Source organism: Lutjanus erythropterus, chromosome 1 (assembly GCF_056507025.1).
Source record: "Lutjanus erythropterus isolate fLutEry1 chromosome 1, fLutEry1.hap2, whole genome shotgun sequence".
In the NCBI taxonomy this organism is placed as follows: Eukaryota; Metazoa; Chordata; class Actinopteri; order Lutjaniformes; family Lutjanidae; genus Lutjanus; species Lutjanus erythropterus.
Genome location: NC_139317.1, coordinates 3,151,761 through 3,173,614, shown reverse-complemented (window position 1 = coordinate 3,173,614; position 21,854 = coordinate 3,151,761). Strand labels below are relative to the sequence as shown.

At 40.3% G+C, this 21,854-nt stretch overlaps 1 protein-coding gene across 4 annotated transcripts in view; it reads right to left on the bottom strand.

The window, feature by feature from the left end:
• LOC146332482 (multiple epidermal growth factor-like domains protein 11) overlaps window positions 1–21,854 on the bottom strand; it is a 220,523-nt gene that overhangs the window by 110,022 nt on the left and 88,647 nt on the right. For all 4 annotated transcript variants that reach the window (XM_084720356.1, XM_084720274.1, XM_084720427.1 and 1 more), the window contains exon 6: window positions 21,696–21,788. In XM_084720356.1, the coding sequence (XP_084576482.1) occupies window positions 21,696–21,788 (93 nt within the window). The remainder of the gene's footprint in view (window positions 1–21,695; window positions 21,789–21,854) is intronic.

The window sequence follows — 21,854 nt, the reverse complement described above, 5'->3', positions numbered from 1 at the left end:
CATTGTTGGAGACGGACATCGCAGCACTGAACAGTGGAGTGCACAGAGCCAATCACCCCTCAGGGGTTGTGGTGAAATTTGATTAAAAAGTTTGTTGGTAAATTAATTTTGACCAAACACAAGGGGCATGCTGATGCGGCTGTAGCCGTTAATTGGACTTGGCAGTGGGGCAAGTCCACTCGTCAGCGTTGTGTGTGAGTGAGTGTGTGTGTGTGTGTGTGTGTGTGTGTGTGTGTGTGTGTGTGTGTGTGTGTATGTGTGTGTGAAGCTGTGTTCGTGTCAAGCAGGACAATCAGCGTCCCCTCAGACTGTGTGTATTATCACTGAGGACCTAAATGAAGTGCCAGGATAAACATCCAGGGGAGCTGCAGCCTTGGCGAACACACACACTCGCTGATGCCTTTCTGAGTGGAACAAGGACAGGAGTGTGTGATACTGACTGCACAATATATGCAAACACATGCATATACAAAGTAACAACAGGTACTTTTATCCCAGGCACTCATACACCTCCCCTATGCATTCCCTTGATCTCGAGCACTAAGGCTCTCCATACGTCTTGCTTTGTAATTATACATTTCTGTGATCCTCTCTATCCTCTCCTCTCATATAGTGCTCCTTCGCCTCTCCACGGAAACTCGCCGCATCATTCCTGCAAAGCTTCACTTAATGACTTGCTGAACCCAGTCTGCTGGGTAATGAAAGATACACGTTGTCATAAAACGCCAGTCTTCTCCTGAATGGGGTTCGGAGCCAGGCGAAGCTCAGAGGACGGACCGGCTAATGGCTACTGACCCCACAGTGTCACCCCCTCCAACACGGGCAACAGGTATTAGCTGCCTAATGAACTTGATGCTAATGAAGAGCAGTGGGAGTTCAGAGTCATCTATTGCCAGGCAGAGCACAGGTGAGGCAGACTCGTGTACATGATGCTGAGCCGCTGATGCAGCGATGGACCGGCAGACTCAGACAGACAGGCAACAAAACAAAGAACACAAGAACAGGCTGGTTCTACAGAATAAATCATGCATTGCACCAGCGTGTAATATTTTGCACTCCACTTAAATTTAAATAATAACTAGAATATTTGCATTTGCATTGCTTGCTGCAATTGACAGCATTCACACAAATAATAAGTTCTGTTATTTCTCACTGTGCATTATCCCTTACATGATAATACTGAAAAAAGAACTGTAATTATATACATATATATATATATATATATATATATATATATATATATATATATATATATATATATATATATATATATATATATATATATATATATGTATATACTAGCAGATGCTCACCAAACAGTAATTAAATAACATATATGCATTAGTCATCGCTCTCTTAAGAGCCCTTCAGTACACCACGGCAGGCATCCTGTTTACTTTTTGGTATTGTCTGAGCATCTTCTGAAAAGGAACATCCCTCTTTATTCACAACCTGCTGTTTACAGCTTTTTCCAGGTTAGTAGGGATGCACAGCCTCTCAACACCAACTTGACAAATGTAGTAATATTCCCTAAGAGCATAATGTTGTTTTGTTGCAAAATTACATTAAAAACAAGCTGTAAACCACCTGTTTCATGCACCTTAAGGTGCTGTTTTTTCTCTTAGCTGGTAAAAGCCTGCTATTGGTCTCTTGTTTCAGTCGGCATCACAGAATCTGCTATCTGTTTGGCTGCCCCCCAACTAAAGATTTTTCTAATCAACCAGTAGTCGTAAGCCTTTAGTCGACTAGTCGTCACACATTTATGATATTAATTTAATTACGTAAATATATATTTTTGGGGCACGAAGTAAGCCGCCAGTTAAATGCTAACAGCAAAAAGGACAAAGTACACAGTATAACACTGCACAAGTGTTGGTGTTTAAAATATAAGAATAAATAACTTCTTACTTCACAAAAACTAGTCGCCGACTTATTAATGTGATGGATAGTAAGTGGTTACAAATTAAGTTGCTGCGTTACAAACTGGCTCCTCAGCCGCCTCACGCTTCCTGTTCCCTCCTGAATCTGCTGTGTCTTTATCATGCAGGAGTCAGAGTCCGCTCAGAGCTGCTGTAATGTTAAATCCCCTCGAGCGCTGTATTCCCCATCAACTGGCCTCCATTGATCTCAGAGACTACATCCCATTTGACTGCTACCTCGCAGCTACGGCACAGTTAGCAGCAGTGCACCAGACAGAGCGGCAGGGTGCAGCTACTGAAAGTCTTCTGCCACTAAACCTGGTCGATGAAGACTCTTGGCACTGACTAATGGTTAAGTCGACTACCACAAGGCATCCCTAGCTATCTCCATTTTCATAGTCCCTGGGAAACAACAACAACTTCGCAGCTAGCAACCTACGTGCTAAAAATGTCAAATTAGCCCCCAAGTCTCTACCCTTTTTTTTTTTTTTGGCAGGGATTTAGCTAATGTAATACCAGGACTCACCTCATGATGTGCAAATGTTCCAAAACAAGTTTCCCTCTGACACTATTTTGCAGGGGCACCACTGCTGCATATCTTTTAGGGCTTTTTCATGCCTAGGGCTTTTTCTGGCATGGCCTCCCTGCAAAAAAAAAGGTTCACAGCCCCCGACCCCTCAATTGTTATCAATCATTAACAATAATTAGTGAAGCAACTCATAATAAAGGATTCAAGGTGAATTTTAGTGAAATGAACGTCAGTATGAGAGCATCAGCAAACTCTTGTTTCTTCAAAATTCAGATTCATATGATTCATATATTTCTGCTCTTCACCTTCCAGTTTGGGAGCTACCACCTTAACCTTACTTTGGCCTTTAAGTCTAAATCTCAAACTGCTGAATGTGTTCAGAAATTGGACTCACCTGCTCATGTCTTCTTAAATATCATGCATATTTATACTGATGCTAAAAATGGCTGCCAACAATCACAAACTATGTAAAAACCAGAAGGAAGCCTTTATAACTTGTTATAGTTGTCATAGTGAGTGAAACTGTGATTTGAGATGGACAGTGCAACATTAAAACTGATTTTATTTTGGTCCAAAGACTGAAATATAACTCTGAGAGAAAAAAAACACTGGATATGTCCTGGAATGTAATTATAAGATATATGATACTTTTTAAAGATCAGTGCAAAGCTAACTGCTAACCGTATTTATTTACTACAGTTTATGCTGTGCACTATAATCTGTAATAATCAGGGACTACGCTTGTGACCTGTACAATTCTACCATTACACTATTTTTCATTGCTGTTGCCGAGCCACACAGAGGCTACTAGTGCACTCAAACTAATTTCAGATGCACCCAAAGACATTTTGTTCTGGAACTGGGTGCACATGAAGCAGAAAAACAGTGAAATCAAGACAGAAAATGTTCTCACTCTGTGTTAGATGGCAAAAACGGCTCTGAATTATATATAAAAATGATGTAGCACATTGATTAGACCTCTCTTTTGTTTTGCAAAACATAAAATTCTTTTTGTTTTGACTGTGTTTCTTCAAATAGAGCCAACACTCCAGCTGGCCTCTTAACATCACTGTAAAACTGAAAGATTAATTTCAGCGTGTTAAACTAATAAGGGAGCATGTTTTAAACAAAAGACATAAACTCTTCATAGTTCTTAGAAGCTAATCCCTTTTCAAGCATGGCTGAATTTTTCATGTCCTCCGAGACCATCTCGTCTGAGTGGGGGGTGAAAAGGTTTTCTGTGACATCTCATTAACCTCTCAGCCTGGAGCTGCACTGGATTATGGGATTGAGAATGGGCGAATGAATCTAGGTAATGTGTCCAACTCGCTGTGCTGGTAAACTCAACTTCATGTTGCACAACGGCGAGAAAATAATGAAACAGGAGGAGGGATTTTGAAAGGTCGTGTAGAAAACTGTCGTGCTTCATACCTGTGGTCACTCTGAACCCACTTTCTGCGTTCACACACAGATTTCCAGATCTATTTTAGTTTGTCCAAATATTTTTGAAGTGAAGTGATGTTCATGATGTTTTTGGGGTGTGTAAATGGTCACTGGCGAGTTGTGCACAGCTGTCAAGGTGAAGTGGCCAAAACACAGGGTAATTATAGCAACATGGCAATTGCAGACAACAATAAGAAATCAGAGAACAGCAGAGCTAAAGCTGAGGTGGACAATACTGGATAAGAGCCACACTTGTTTGACTGATTGTCTTTGCTGCCTGTCTGCATTTCCACCTGTTTCAAGAGAATGAAAACAAAAAGACTTGAGGAAAAACACGCTTTGGAGGTGCAACTTCACCAAATAATGGTGGGGGATTAATAGGGAGGCAAAGACAACAAAATTGAAATAAGTGTGTGTGCTCAAAATGCTAAACAACACACTCCCTCAGTTTGTATGAGCTCAGCTGCTGGACGATCGGCTCAGTTTTTCATTTGTCACCTCACAGAAACAGCACAACAACATAAGCATCATTCTGAGAGCAGCAGCGACTCTAAAGACACCGGGCGTAAACTTCAACCTCATAATTAACTCCACTGCCGTTTGCTCACAGCAGCGTTCAGCTCAACTCTGTCCGTTTTGTTTTGAGTTTAACGCTGCGTATAGATTTAAAGGTCATACACTATATATGAGATTCTGAACATTAATACAGCAGAAAACAACTAGTTGCTGTGTAAAGTTATAGTGATGGCTTCCTGAGCAGAGAATAAAGTCAGACTCCCTCTGTGTGCGTTGTAATCTGAGTTTCTCTGTCAGTTGTCTTGCCGTGTTAAACTAAATGAAACATGACGTGAAAGAAACGTGTCTACAGGTGTCTTTGGTCGTGGCTCCAAAACTGAGACCCAACGTCACACTTTGAGAGGGAAAAAGACAGCCGTTCTCATGGTCTTGCGACCACAGATGAAAGTCTGGCAGTGTCAGAAACTAAGAATAACCATCTCACAATGTGACCGCTGCTACAACCTACAGGTGCTAACCAACCAACCGAAAGGAATGCACGAATAAAGGGCTTTTCACACTGCATGTCCTCAGCTCTGGGCTAAGAGTTAAACCTGGGATAACTAGCCTCTGTACACCTACACAGGTGTTTTGCATTTACCTGGCAGATTTTTCTTTTTTTTAAATCTTTCTCCTCCTGTTTCACAACAGCTGTTTTTAGTCCTGGGTTTAGTTGATTTTCAGGGGATAACCCCACAAACTCGGGACTAATCCTGCTCCAGAGCAGGGCCAGCTAGCCCTAGGCTAAAGTTGGGGTTAGCCCACTTCGGAAGATGCCAGGACTGTTCCAGTGTGAACGTTCTTCTAGCCTAGGCTAACAGATCATTGGTTTTATTTACAGACAACTGTCATTTATATTTTCAGACTTATCTTTAAAACGATATTATGTGTTATAATGTGCGGTAAGCTACACTCTGCCATGTTTTAAGCATTGTTCTTTTCTTCAGACTTACGCTGGAAAGCAGAAGTAGGCCGGGGTGGAGAGAAAAACAAATACTGGGAGAAAAATAAACGCGCAAATGTACACGAGCAGACTACAAATACTTAACATTAGCTCAAGCTCTCTTTGCAAAAATGGCGTCCCAAGTTGGCCTCTTTTCTTGCTACAACCTGGTCCACATCTCCTCCTCCTCTTTGGATTCTCTCCATAAACATAAATGCAACTATTGCAAGGGCTCAATTCTTGCTAACGTCATGGTTTATCACTACAGTGGTGGAGATGGATGATGCATGCTGATGACATTTTCTTGTATATTGACTTGTGTTGTAGCCAACGATTCCACTGATGTGATCATCATACAGTCTGCAGACATCAAATACACCAAGTTTATTACATCCATGTTGCACAGTGTGGCTGCAATAAACTTATGAGACTGCTGAAATATTACAGTCTGTAGGAGGCTTTAGTGCACTCGGTGAATTAAAGATTTACTTCATCCAAACCACAGTTGGTGATTTTTGGAACAGTGGAAAAACAAACCAACCAATGAACTTTTGTGCCACACTATCAGCCTGTTTCGAGAGCAATCATCTGGAACAACTATGGAGCGATAGCTTTGCAGAAAAGATATTCTCTAGACTAAGAGGAGACCGGACAGGAAACGTAGGCTGTTGGGTCACCGTTAAGTCTGACAACACCAACTGGGAAACACAAGGCACCAAACTCCTACCAAACTTCAGAAATATCACGCAGATTTTCTCCAGTATGGATATTTTGTCAGGGTTGTGAACACCAACCTGTTTATTCTGGGCTCTACTGCAATATCTCGTGGCAGTAAATGTAGTATAGAACCTTTAAGTAAATGTGTTACAACATACTGGTGGTTCTTCTTCTGAAGACCTTGAACTAAGCGACCTCTCAGGTAGAAACACTGAATAACAGGGGTGAGTGAGCCCAGGTGTCTAATTGCAATGGAAGTAATCTTCATGAAAGGCCACACTGCACACTGCTCCCAGGGGTCTTTGTCTCTCATTGAGTCTATAGCAGCCTATCAGCTCCTACCGGGAGCTTAGTTCCTCCTTTTCCTACGGTGAATTGCCTCCAGGCGGCCTCGACTTTGTTCCCTCTTGTCTCCCAGCGGAGGGATGACCTTCCCATCCCATTCAGGACTGCATAGTCACTGCCTTCGTACCGGTGGGGATTGAAAACTCATCTCTTCAGGAAACATGTCACGTTCGTCTCTGCCCTAACTTCATCTCACTCCCCCAAATCACACCTCCGTCTCCTCGTCTAACTCCTGTCTACTTACAAAGAACTTAACCTCATATATCTGCTGCTTATTTCTTCTTATGAGTTATTTACCTGCTACCTCTCGCGAACAAGTGTTTTCCACAAGCAGCTGAAGACTAGAAGAAGCCAGACAGCGTGTTTCTGATGTTGATAATTAAGCTTTTGGTCGGTTCTTTTTATGTATTTCTGACACCAGAGGAGGATCTTTAAGAAAAGCAGTGTGGATATGAAGTTTTATTTCACAGTTAGACGTTTTGGTGCTGCTGCGCACATAGCATTCGTGCATAATAGTGATTCAAATTTAAAATAAAGTAGAAAAGGTCACTCAGAGGAGTGCTGATCTGCCCGGCAACAGATGGTGAAGCACCTACTGCAATGCCACCATAATTGCCAGATGCAACCGGCAGAGATCTGCAAAATTTTCTCACAATTATAACAAATCAAATTCTGCAAAGCGGCATCTCTCATTAGTTTTCTAGCAGACCTTGAATGCTCAAATATGGTACCTGAGAAGATGCAAGGTGGAGCAGCTGGTGAAACTGGGATTTATTCACCCAGTACTCCTGCTGCTTCTCCAGACCGGAGGAGTGCCGACCGCCATCTACTGTAGGTAACACACTGACTACAGAGAAATATCACTACACTTCAAATAATCCGAACTTTCCCTTCAAGTCACATTATGTCAGCTGCATCACATCCATCACAAGTAAGCAAACTCCATTCACTGATGACGCTTGTGAGATAAGAGATACTTTCCTGTCATGCATCCATACACAGTGCAGTACATAAAGGAAAAAAGCTGTGCATCTCTCGGTCCCCGATGCAAAACAAAAGAATGAGTGATGCAACATTCAATGGGGGTGAAGACATAGAGTAAGGTGAAAAAAATATAATACACAGCAAGTTACAGGCATGAAGTGCAATACAGAACAACTACACAAGAGTTACAGTAGAGAAATATAAATATAAGTAGTGTGAACAAGTCAGAGCAGCAGTGAATGAGTTTGTGTGTCCCTGATGATTAATGGACAGAAAATTAAGATTATTTTGTCAAACTGTTGTTTCTCTGCCTCACAACAGTCATTAATTTAAAAGTTTTTTGACACATTTTGCCTTTGACAAATATTGCACCTCCTGTGATTTGAAAATGGCAGAAAGCCATATTGGAATTTCAATAAAATTTTAATTAATCATGCAGCCCTATTAAACATCTCTAAGCATTTCAATGCAAATAAAATGCACACAATGTGGAGCACTTCTCTAAGAAACACCAAATATCAGCCATGAGCAGTAATTAAGTAACCCTTTACAATGCAACTATAATCCACCTCCTTCTCTCCTCCTCCTCTCTCTTTTCAGCAGATGATGGAGAGCCTGGATATGCTCAATGTTTCTGCCTAGTTTTTCCTCGCTGCAGTCGCCTCAGTGCTTACTCTTGGTGGGAACTGGTTTTATAAAAAGTACAGTTCAGACTTGCTCTATTAGCTCAGTGCCCTGAGAAAACTTTGATAATTTGAAAATTTTATTAAACAGTTTTTCAAATGTAATAGTTACTTATTTTTTGTAACATGATTCTGAATCCTGATTACATGTAATCTTTTACTACCCAACACTATGATTCTTTTTTTTTTTTATAAATAAAATTCAATAAATCCTCAAGCAGCTGCTCACTGGAGTTTGTATCAAACAAACAAGAGGCAATAGTCCATTTGTTGGGGGACTATTTTCTGTGGCGGATTAATCGGTGTGTGTGGCACTGAGTCAAAATAAACTGCAGTGTGTGTTCATAATAAATAAAGGAATATGTCTATATGTATGTTTTTGGAGCAACAATGGAGCTTTACAGCGCAGAGTACAAAGATATATCAGGCTGTGATACACACACAATACTAGTGTCTATCTGCATTCAGTGTTGATTTAATGTTTACAATGAGAAAAATGTAGAGTATCACCAGAGATATCCTCGATCGTTGTGAATGATCAGCTGATTAACCTGTCCAGGAGCGGCACTGCTGAGTCTATTACTGTCACTGCAGTAAATCTCACACTCTCTCACATCTTCTTGTCGTTCAGCAGTAATTGTTAAAGGAGTCAAGGTGCAGCCGAGTGCACAACGCTGCAGACATGTGAGCAGTTTGAAGCATGTTTTTTCCACTTTTGTTTTGTTTAATTGCTACATTCTCCTCCGCTGGCACCAAAAACAAGAGAAACTGAGTAGAAATGGATCTGTGTGATTTCACTGCTCGTGATATTAATGCAGCCTTGAATGCAGAGGTGCAGATTGCAGGGTGGATGAAAGTGACATGTCCACCACAGACAGGCTAATTTAGCCTTAGCAACTTTACAAAGAGTCAAAACAATGGCAGCATGTGATTTGTTGACACAGTGGGACATTTGATTATGACTTTCATCAGCTGGGATTCATACAACAGTGTTGTAATAGAAGAATAAAAGAATAAATATTTGTCTTACTTACTTATGAGTCTTACTGCATTACATTTCATTATATTTTGAGCTGTCACTTTACATAAATGAAGACTTTTCCACCATAAATTGTTGCTGAAAAGGCACAGATTGGCTCATAAAAACTCACTGGAATGAAGGAAATAAAGTGTTTGAGGCTCAAAAATGTCTTGCTTGAATGCAATCGGACTCAGCAGAATGGTCTGCATTAAAAACAGAAATTATTTTTCAGGAACACGATGACCAGTGGAGTCGGTCCAGCAGTTCTCGTCTAAAAGAACTGATGAATATTTTAGGAACCAAAGCGTATTTGTTTAGTTGTCTGGATGTTGTGACTTTGACCTTTGAAGGCCTGCGTGCAAAGAATACAACAGCTGTAATCTGTGTTCGTGATGCTGGAAATAAAATCTAGTCTTTGTTCTCTGCTCGCTGCAGAAGAGAGTAAAAGATTTGCAAACATGCAAACTATGAACACATATCATGAAGAATAAAGTTGGTGTTGTACGGAGCGGCTGAGTGTTGGGGAACAAACACAAATCAAAAGCAGGAGCTGAGGCAGAGTTTGCACTGCAATGGATCTGTATGGATTTTGTACAGTGGAGCTGAAGAGTGGCACTGGGAGATAAGGAGGGAGGCTCACAGGAGACAAACAGAGAGGGAACAACAGCTGAAGGAAAGCGCAGGCTGCATTATGTTGTTGCACACCTTGACAGGCTTTCTCTAACATGGATGCCAGCAAGAAAAATCGTGTGAAACTTGGCTCTGGAGGGGAGTTTAGGCTGCGCGAGGAAGCAGCAAACGGAGGCAAATACATCACTGTAGGCAATTCTACGAGTGTGTGTCTGCCCACCTGCTGTTCTGTTTGTTTGTGAGCCCTGTGCCTGTGTGCTGTGCATGTCTGTGTGTACATGGGATATGTGTGTGTGTGTTGCATGAGTCCAGCTCTGATAAATGGCGTGTCTGAGCACAGTGGCAAGCGAGCGCCCACGCTGGCCGCTGACAGCACGGTGTCGTCTCAGCAGTCTCCAACGGACCGACTCGACCTTGACACATTATCATTTATAGCAAGTTTTAAAAAGGTAAAAGACAGTAAGAAGGTGAAATGAGGAGCTCACTGGGTAAAACACGTCACACACACACGGGGTAACATGTTTCTCCGGATTTTAACTCTAAAATCTTAGAGGTTGACTCTATTAATCCAGGAAAAAGATTACTCAGCTTTTTAATTGATGTTTGATGACTCATCCTGCACTCAGAGAACAAATACTACCATAATTTTACATCCAGTGAAAAGCTTCCTTGCTTTCTTTCTTATGATGCCGCTGCTGGAGTGGAGTGTTTCTGGGCAATGCCACTGTACAAAAACACAACTTTATAATTTTATCCACTGATTTTGTTGAAACTTTATCATATTTCATAGAGAACATTTTCTCTGATTTCACCTCTGATGTTTCCTGATGGACAGATAGCTTGTAGCTAAAGTAGCTAACGGCTAACTATTGCTATCTTTACTGCTAGTTGACATTAGCAGGCAACAGAATCAGACTCAGCAGCCTCCCAGTGAGCACGACTGCATCGGGCTTGACTACTAAAATGGAGTACTGTGGTCATTTACAGAGTTTCCTGATGGAAGGATAGTTTACTTGTTCCTAAGGAGCTAAAAGCTGAATACTGTTGGCCCGGTTAGCTGTGCAGCTAGCTGACTCAGCCCTGGTGTTTACTGATGTTTGACCTGTTTGTAATCAATGTAAATCTACCATCAGTGAATTAAAGGTGAAATATGTAACACCCTAGTGTTCAAAAATGAGTACTGCAGTCTAACATCAAAATATGACTCAGACTCTAAGTTCAATCAGGTTGCTTGCAGGTTGCAGGAACACTGACTTCCAACTAGACTCCAGAATGTTGTACAACTACAATCAGAACCAAAGGCGTCTGTGGTGTCCACAGCTGTCTGTCTGTTTGAGAATATAACTGATCTCTGAACCTACATGAATGCAAGATGAGCACAACATTACACAATCAAGTGATAACGAGTCCTACACTGTAAGTTGATCAGCTGTTTATAATTGTAAATTGTCTGGAAATGTAAAGTTTAGCCCTTTATCCCAAAAACAAAAGTCCACTGCTCCAAATATACATACTAGGACTGCAAATAATTTTCACTGTTGACTAATTTGTCAATTAGTTTCCTGATTAATCCATTTGTTGTTTCGTCTATAAAATGTCAAAGAAATTGTGAAAAATGTTTATTAGTGTTTCCCAAAGCTCAAGAGGACATCTACAAATGTCCTGTTTTGTCCACAACCCAAAGATACTCAGTTTAAAAAAAAAAACAGTTTAAAAAAAAGAATAGAAAAATGTAAGTTTCAACAGCTGTTTGTCAGAGAAGTGTGTATTTCAACTTACGACATATGGTGTTCAATCAGTTTCTGATTTAGTGCAGTAAATATATTACAGATTTTCCCTTAAAAATTCCTAATTTTACACATATTGGACAAACATTTTCCATTGTTTCTCTGGGGTTTTTAGGAAGTGTTAAGAACCTGATGCTCTCTACTGGCTCCTCCTCTTTTGCCAAAACGTATTTTAAAAATGTCTGTTTTGTTTGGAATGGTGAATGCAAAGAAATTCATCTTGCAAGCATGAAAAACAGACGTGTGGTTGAGAGAAATAGAAATAATAAAGTTAGAGGAGGTGGGTTCCATAAGACTGTGGACCTTATACTGAATGTTTTTCAGGATAAAGACAAATGCTGAACATATAAACTATAGTTTGGTTTGAATTGGTTCAGTGATAAGAGATGCTCTGCCATATTATATTAATATTAAACTTAACAGCTGAACAGTTTAATAAAGCTGTTAAAGGTTTTTTTTTAACTTATCTTTGTAAACCAACCACTATTAATTAATTATTCTATTTTTTAAATTACTTTGTGTAATGGTATATGTTTGCTGGTGTGCAACCTTATCTGTATCCTGTCTCTTTTTTTCTCTCTTCTTACGTTTCCATTCTTTTAATATTTCTTCTCCTTTCTAATAGATTGAAGTTTGCACTGCAGTGCCTTAATGAAGCCTCTCTGATGGTTTTATCCACCGCTCCATCAAATTTTATGTTGTTTATGTTTACAATAATTCGTATCTTGTGTATAAACAAAACGTCAAAATGTGTCATGTGCAATTTAAAGCACCTTGCTCTGTATATTCCTTTGTTTGTATTTTTTAAAGAAAAAATTATTTGGATTTAATTTATTTATGAGTCTGTTATTACATAGGATGCACCGTGTTCATTTGTGTTAATTTTGTGTTTGTGTTCTGTCTATGTTCTCAGAAAATAATAAACACATATAAAAAAAAAGAACAAAAGTGGTCACAGCTATGCTGAGAATTAACACAAAGTACTAAAATCTGACACGTTTATCTTTACGTCCACATTAAAAAAGTTTTTCTCAGTCTGACTGTCAAAGTTCATCCATTACAAAGAGACACAAACAACTAAAGTATTTTCTGGCGTCTCAGAAGCTGCACGTAGCTCATCAGTAAAAGGCTCGTTAATGTAATGTGCCAGGGCATCGTCCGTTTCCATGACAACAAATGGAGGCCTGTGTCGAATTCATCACTTATGGCCGCGTGAGGCGCGGACGGAAGATTGAGAGCGGGGTTTAACAAAGACACCTAATTGTTGCGGTCTGGTTTTTGGTGCACTTTTACCCGACTCCTCTCAACCCCAGCGGAGCGAGCAAGAGCAGAGAAGTGAGGTCAGCTACCCATAAACCCTCGGTGTTCGGGGGTCGTTTTCTGTGGTCGGTTGTGATTACACGGGCGCCTCTATCAAGTTCTTTTAAAAGGGGGCACAGTGTCACATTTCCAGGTGTGTGCAGAGGTTGTTCAGGTGCAGCCTGAGGTGAAAAGGCAAAGCTCTCAGTCGGCCAGATGAAAACACTTCAGACTAAAAATAACTGCTGCAAACACGCTGCCACGGACATTAATGTGGATATATTTTTGCTTCTGTCAGTGCCTCTACTTCTGGAGTCTTTTATTAGTCTTTAATTGTTTGTTTCTGTGATATAAAGTGCTATAAAACACCTCTGTTGCTTCATATGGATTGCTCCTGATGAGTAACTGTGGCCGTATAAAGTGAGCGTAAGTCTGAAATCAAACTGCATCAGTGAGTGACCGAGGTGTTTGAAACAAAACTTGATCTTTACAGAATCAAACACTCACAGGAGGCTTCAAAGACAGCTGTGAAGGTTTGTAGTTTGACTGCTGACTGTTATGTTGCTTACATCCTAATAGCAACTGAACTGAATATCCGCAGAAAGGCTTGAGCTCCAGCATCACTTTTATTTGAACCATCTGAGAAGTCGTCCTTGGCAGCTGATGCTATATACACTTTACATACAGGCAGTCTCTTCATTTCCTGCTGTCATCACATCTTTGCCTGTAGCTGCCGGTAGCTCTTCGTAAAATGCTGATTGGTCCGATCCACCGCAGGTTGACCAAGAACCTGAAGCCTGGTAAGATGGATTCTCACGTGATCAGGTGATCTCATGAGCTCGCGATTTCAAGAATTCAGCTGCCTTGCAAGGTAATAAAATAAAATGTCAGCAAATGATAATAGATGTCCATCCGAGGTGTTGGACGAGAGGCGGGCGACACCCTGGACGAGTCGCCAGTTCATCACAGGACTGACACAGAGACAGACAACCACTCAAGCTCACATTCAATTAACCTATTATGCTGCATGTCTTCGGACTGTGGGAGGAGTCAGAGGAGCTGCAGGAAACCCACACAGGGTTTACAATGCAACTATAATCTGCTCTTTTCTCTGCTCTGTTTCCTCACTCATTTTTCCTTTTTCAAAAAATTGTGATTTGGTTCTGGTTCTGTGATTTGGATGTTGCCATTTTACCCACATGGAGACTTTCTTTCTCAGATTTAAAACGAGCTTTCTTCTGGGATGACTCTTGTCATATGTATTTATATAATTCAGTCTATATAAGATACTGAAATTTTGTGAACATAAACAAAATGTTTCTACATCTTCTACACTCAAACTCAGTCACACACTGATATTCAAGTGTGTTTTTTTTCCATGATTAATTCTCAGTCTGAAAAACGACAAAGGCAAACACCGATACATGTAAACTAAGACTGATAAAAGTCTGAAGGTGCAGAAATAATCACTGTTGAATCAAAATTATTCACTGCATAAATTGCCTATGTCTGCTTAAAACATCTTTACCATCTTAAAGTGCTTCGTTGCATTGTTCTTCCTCTTCATCCTCTTGCTCTTGATAATCTCTCTCATCATAATCACCATCGTTACATGATAACTGCCATCATAATTTCTACTTATCTACCGCTTTTTTCTTCTCTCCTGCTACTTTTGAGGCCTCTTCCTGCATCTCCTCTTCCGTCCTCTCCTGCCTTCCTCTCGTCGCTTCAAACCCACTTCTCGTGTCGCCTGGCAGAGCAACAAAGTTCTTCAGCTGGACCGGAGTTTGGAGCGAGGAGACGGCTGAGGCTCACACACCGGCTAATCTGGTTAGCTACAGCAGAAGTCAACGCAGAGGACAATCCTGCGGCTTTCTCTCAATCTTCTCTCTTTACTTACTCACTTTGAGTCACTCGTTACTAACAGCTTGATAATCATGTAAAAATAGATAATAAATAATAGTAATAGTAATAAAAATAATTCAATAAGTCTTTATAAGGAACTCTGTTTCCTGGAAATTACATTTATACTTTACTAAATGGTTTAGCTTAATAGATTTTGCAGGAAACATAACTGCTGCCTCAGTTATGTCCACTGCCTTTTTTTTTTTCCAGTCCAGCGTTACACTGTGCTCTCACACAGACGTCATGAGCAGCTGGTCAGACAAAGATTACAGTGAACCAACAGAGACTCTACACCGTCAAACTGTTTTACTGTTTCGGTTTATTCAACGTCTTTCACACCCACGGCTCCTAATATGAAAATATTTTGGCATAAATCAAACATTGCCCCGTTTCCTGCTGGCACCAACCACGTTGTTGTTAAGTTTTGTTACGTCATCTTTGTTTTCCTACATCTTTCTTGTAATTTTCGTCTCTGTGCGTCTTTAATGTCCTTCTTGTCTTTTACGTTATTTTCACATTGTTACGTCTTTTACAAAACTTTCATCTTGTTACATCTTTTTAGGTTGTTTTTGTCTTGTTGCATCCTTTAAATACTTTTGGTCTTGTTATGTACTGTTATGTCGTTACATTTTTTTACACCAGTGTCATCCTGCATTAAAACAACAGTAACATGCCTGTTTTGAAAATGACATCTTGTTGCATTTTTTTTTTTTGTCTTGTTTGTCTTTTATGTTGTTTTCATCTCGTATATCCTGTTAAATTGTTTTTGTCTTGTTATTTTCATTTTGTTATGTCTTGTTGCATCATTTTTGTCTTATTTCGTCATTCACACTGTTTTCATCTTGTTACGTTGTTTTTGTCTTACTACATCATTTTCATCTTATTATGTCTTTCACATTTCACATTGTTTCTTGTTGTGTTGTTTTTCTCTTGTTATGTCTTTGACAACATTTTATTTGTGTTTCGTCTTGTTACGTCATTTTAGTCCTTTTACGTCTTGTTACATCTTTCATGTCAGTTTCATCTTGTTACGTCTCACTACATCTTTAATGTTGTATTTGCTTTGTTAAAACTTCTATGTCATTTTGGTCTCGTTACACCTCGTTAGGTTGTTTTCTTCCAAGTCCAAGTTAATTGTCTTTTCTAAATGCTTTTAATCCAGTCATTCAGGTTGAAATTGGTCTTGATGTTAGAAAAATAAAAATAGCAAATAATTCCCATCAAATGTTTTGAAAATCTAAGGAGGACAAAGTGCAGATATTTCTGTTAAAATGTGGGGAGTAAAAGTAAAAAATTATAAGGAAAAGAAAGACTCGAGTAAAGTACTGATACCTGAAAAAAAAAAAAAAAAAGTATTTGTCCTTAGTTACTTCCCATCTCTGCTTAAATTCCCTTGATTTTATTCTAATACCTAGTTTTTAAGGTGCCTGGTTTAATGTAACACAGTTCAACAGCACCACAACCTGCAGCCTGAACGCTGTAATCTTCATGAAAGCAGGATTTATCACAGGACCGTCCTGTTAGACCACATATAAACTAATAATCTGGAATATTATGTGTGAGTATTTGGCTCACAGATATTTTATTTTCAAGAATCCACCTTTTTTTTATCCACACAAGGTTGAATACGTCTCATCAACAAACCACAGCTGGACTTTATCTTCTTTATCTTCCCTCTGAGACTAACTGCTAAACTCATTACACACTGGAACTGGAAGAGTCTCCGCTTAACTCATCAGAATTAGCGGAGCTGACATTGTCCACCAATCAGGGTCCAGTAATGTGCCTGTCCTGCCTGCGAGACATTAAGCCTTTTAAATTTATTCAATACAGGCCACTGCAACTAAACCAAGCGTACCTGCAAAACATCATGAAGAACGGCGCTCTCATCCTGAGCCGTAGTTTATTAGAAAACAAAACAATAAAAGAATAAAACAATGTGGGACCTTTAAATCTGTTACTGACCACGGGATTCATTTCCTCTGGCCAATCAGGTAAGAGTATGCATGAAATAAAACACAGTCCATGTAAGAACGGGCTCAATATCCCCCCAGGAGGGACGATTCTGTCTCACGGTGCAGCGTCTTTATAGCAAATTACATTCTTCCACAGGTAATGAGCAAATGACAAATTCTATTGTGGGCATGTGAGGAGGCAGCGCCGTCACGCTGCGGTGTTATAATCTAACATTGGGTACTGGCAGAAAGATGCTTTTTTAATCTATTTTCCGGTCTTCAGGTTTACCTGTCACACATCTGCACGGTGAGGTGTGAGGCTGACGCACGCTGAGATTTTACTTTATCACTAAAATAAATAAGAGGTGATGATGAAGAGACGGATGAAAGACGGAGAGGAAAACTACGGCACAGTGAAGAGAGGAAGTAAAAGTCAGCCGAACTTCCAGAGTGAACCTGACACCCTAGATTGAGTTGATTGACGTCCTCCACCCCCCTCTTCCCTTTAGCCTAAGTGCCAGTAGATTTACCTAACCCCTGTCTGGGCTTGGCCTCAGTCCCCCGGGCATCCGGGCAGCAATAAAAACAGGTAAACAAAGGGGAGGCTGGAGCATGCCAATAACAAAGTGGGACTAAAGGGGCTGTGTGACTCATTAAGTGTCAATAGCCCCTCAAATCCCCCCCTACCACCACCACCGCTGCGCACACACACACACACACACACACACACACACACACACACCCCTATACTTCATACTGAACTGGACTCCCTCTGCAGCCCCGGGGGCAGGATGAGAGTTTGAAGAGCTGAGCGGTGGAACCAAACAGCGGAAATGAGATTGATATTGAGATGCAATAGCCTCATTTCCAGTTTAAAGGTGCAATCAGTGCAATTTTGACTGTTCCGTACCACAGAACTGTCTTCGGGGGGGTTTGATGGAGCTGCTGATCAGCAACCATGACTCAAAAAGATTATCTCTATTTCAGGTGCTGAACATTTCAAAGCTTTCAAAACTTTCTGAATCTGATCCACTCTGCTGCAGCAGGATACTTTCAGTTTGGCCTTCCGTCGTCTCAGGAATATTTTAAAGAATCCACGTTTTTTATTCCAGTCAGATTCTGAAACACTTCTCAGCAGCAGACTTGATAAATTTAACACTTTTTTTTTTCAGATCTTCCTGTTAAACCATTCAGCAGCTTCAGATAATTCAAAATGCAGTTTCATGACAAGGACAAAAAAAAAGTACTCACATCGCTCCAGTTCTCAAACATTTCCACTGGCTACCTGTTCATCAGCTCGGACAGACTCTGCAAGTTTTTATTAAAGTGGAAACGGACGACTTTTCAACCCTTTGTCACGTCTTGTGTGGCCTCGGCCTCGGCCACGGCTTTGTGCTCTCGCTCACTTAGCCTGAGGTACTTTAATAAGTTACTTAATTTTCTGCTGATGTGTTTTGACTCTGAAGCTGTTAACAAGAAAAACATGCTGTGTTTTTTAGGTGTTCGGTGGGTCAAGCTTGCCTCGTGCTAAAACTCATGTGGGGAAAACAAAAACATATTTCAGAACAACGTAGCACAAAAATTCTCCCCTTGCAGTCCAGCCACCTTATAGCTTCATTAAGGGTTGTAAGTATTAAAAAGTCATTCTAGCCAGAAGAGGTGGTCATTTAAATATCTCTTGCTTCAGCGGGAGGCGTAACAGATCCATCATTTGACCTAAAATGTTTCCTCTGAATTACTGGGACTTGACTTTTTAGGATCACATGAGAATCCATCTTGCTAGGATCCAAGTTATCCGTCTGTGTCCATGCCAGAGGTGGCGTGAGCCAATCAGCATCCTAGGAGGGACTACTGGCGTGGTTTTAGGTACGCAAACAGCGAGAGGCGTCCATGGAAACAACTTATTACAAATAAACAGTGGTGGCTCCTTCCCAGATGGTTCTGTGTAACAAACCATCCACCTGCTACACATTATGTGAACATGTGACCTGACGGGCCACGCCCCTTTGATCCAGCGCTCTTAAATCAGTGTGGGGTTTGTAGCAGACAGTTGGTGTGTCTGAAAACACGAACGACTTAAAATAACATTAATGGTACTGAGATGAAGTCAGTAACAGACACTTTTAGCTCCTGTTTTTCATTTTTCAGCGCCTACGAACTACCAACCACACAGGACAGACTGCATTTGTTTCCAAATTTCCATGAACAAATGATCAATACCACTTTGGAAATGAAAGAGAAGAAATAAGACGTAAAGTGAACTTGCCATCATAAATTTATATGGAGAATTAAATACCATAGTTTTAGTATTTCTTCATGTAAACAGGTAACTACAGCAGGGGTTTGTGTCGGGGTGGAGGGGAGAGTAGAAGAAAATACAGGGAGAGAAAGAGTGAGTTTATTCATTCATTTAGTCTATAATGGAGACGTGACAGCAGATAGAAATTCTTTAGTAAGTGACTGAGTCTTCATTTCCCCGGGAAATATTGTGCCCAGTGGCAGACGGGACTGTGCAATGAAAGTGAGGCTTATAGAAAAAAAAATCTGCTCATGGGGTCATTATTCTACAGCCATTACACTCTGCAATCAACATTTACTTCATAATGATGACTTTAAGCAAAACAACATGCATTTTTTCAGTTTAATCTCACACACTGTGGTAACATTGCTAAAGGAACAGTGTGTAGATTTAGTGGCATCTAATGATTCTGCAGATTTTAAACACCTTGTCACTCTCTATTTTTCTTAGTGCATCAGAGAACCTGCTGTGAAACCAGCAAAATACCACTGTAGAAACATGGCGGTACAACCTGCTTCCTCTGTAGATATAAAGGGCTCATTCTAGGCTAACAAAAATTATCTTTAACTATTAAAGAAAGCATACTTGTGAATGTTATACTCCAATTCTGCCATATTCTGTCAAAAGAATCTTGTAAAACTGGACACTGGTCCTTTAAAAGTACAAGTTTTCATCAGCCTGCACAACCAAGATGTATAATTTTTTTTTGCTGAATGCAAACACAAAACCCTGGTCAATATTTTTCTGTTGACAATTCTAAAACTGTTTGTTCGAACAAGATGACCATCCTTAACATTGCTGATACAAAAAGAAAGGGAACAAAAATTGTGCAATTCCAATATGAATGGTAATCGAGAATAAAAAAAGATGGAAAACAGCCTCTGAGAAGATGCAGACTTCTGCAGCAAAGGTTAGTTTTATTTCTGTCACAGCACAGAGCTCAGTCAAGTACCGCAGTACAATAGCAACGACTTGACAGCAGCCATGTGGCAAATCAGACTGTGGAACTGCTCAAACTGCAAGGCAACAAAAGCCGACCAAAACTGCAAACATACCAGAAATGCTACCGATCCTCCTGACAGCAAGATGGTTGATGGTTCTGGGAATTTAATCAGGTGGAACTGTCTCCTGTCGGCATGGTTGCCAACCTTGAGATCTCAAAAACAGGGAGGATCTCAGGGTCCTCCACCAGAAAAGTTTCATAGTTTCCTGAGTTCCAGTGACTGTGTGAAGGTTAGTTAGGCTGCTTTTATAAAAAAATGTGGCCTTTTCCTTTAAAACTTTCTGTAAGAAGCGGTAATTGTTTCCATGACATCTGAAAGTATTCCTTTCTTTTCTCCATTTCTCTCTCCAAGAAAGGACAAGGCACGAGCATGGACACATTCAAGTCCACCTGCAGTCATGCTTTAAAAAATACAAAAAGTTCTGCAAGAAGAATTAAACTGTGTCTGATGTGTCTTTTTTTAAGCAAATATAAAATAAAATACCTTGTTAAAATGTCTTACATATAGCTCTACATCTCACCTTCATTTAGTATTTAGGGATTCATGAACATGCAAACAGTTCCCGCCCTTCTCCGCACACCTCCACCACTTCACAGCTCAGGAGGACGTTACTGGCACGAGTTTAATCGCTGGATCATTTTGGAAACATTTGTAGTTATTGTATTGTTGTTTGGGTGGAAACAGTAGACCTGACGCTCTTCAGTCACACAAAGAGGTCTTGAGAACGAAAAAGACAAGAGGATATTAAAATCACAGATCAGGAAAAACAGGAGAGAGCTAAGACAGACGGGAGGAAGGTTGGGTAAGTATTCCTGTCAGCCCAGTGTTACAGGACTGGATTCAAGGTTTTGCACTTTGGTCTGGGCTCCAGATTACATTTCTGATAAGATTCCAGCTCATCGATCAGATTCCTCAGGTCACAGGAAAATAAATTCCAACCAAATTCCAAGAATTCTATCAAAGTCTGGTGAAAGAGAATCAAGTGTTTGTGCTCCTCAGTTGGAGAACAGCCTGTCTGATGCCTTCAGGTCTGCACCGACATGATCTTATTTTATTAAAGAATACACACAAGACGGATTTGTGTGTGTGTAACATAGTTTCTACCCTTTTGTCAAATAATGTTATGAGATTATGCTCAGTTTTTATGTTTTTATGATCTCACTTTCATTATTATTTATCTGCACAAATTAGCCTTCAGACTGACCTTGGCGGTGAAAATGTGCTCTTTTCTTTATCGCCACAGAAGGTTGACGTCAGATGACTTGATGTCCCTCTGAAATGTCAATCTCTGATCTTTATGCTGTGATCATTATGTCACCACCAATAAAATTCAGCTCCAGCTGCAGGTTTTGATTTTTACAGAGTGCACGAACCAAAGCAAGTTAACGTTTGACTGCTACATATACAAACACTGAACAAACTGCACAAAAGAAAAGTTTCTTACATCAACAAACAGAGTGTGCAAGTAGTAAGCAAGCAAGTTTACCTTCGTAGCATTTAGAGGTACTTCTGTTCACTTAAATGTTCACTGTGAAAGGCGTTTTGATGAACCTCTCTGTGCACAGTTTTATGTAAATGTTAGAAAAAGATGAAGAGCAAAGTCAAACTTGAGCTCCATATGATCTGTTTAGATCAGGGCTTTTTCTTTCCATCGTGCTGACTGTGATGTTTACTCACCGCTGGAGCAGTCCAGTCCTCCCCAGCCGGGCTCACACTGGCAGGTATCAGGGGACACACACCGTCCGTGGGCACACTCCTCAGTACACAACGCTGAGGAGGAAGAGGAGGAAGAAGAAGAAGAGGTCATCAAGATTAATATCAAACTTCTTCTTTAAA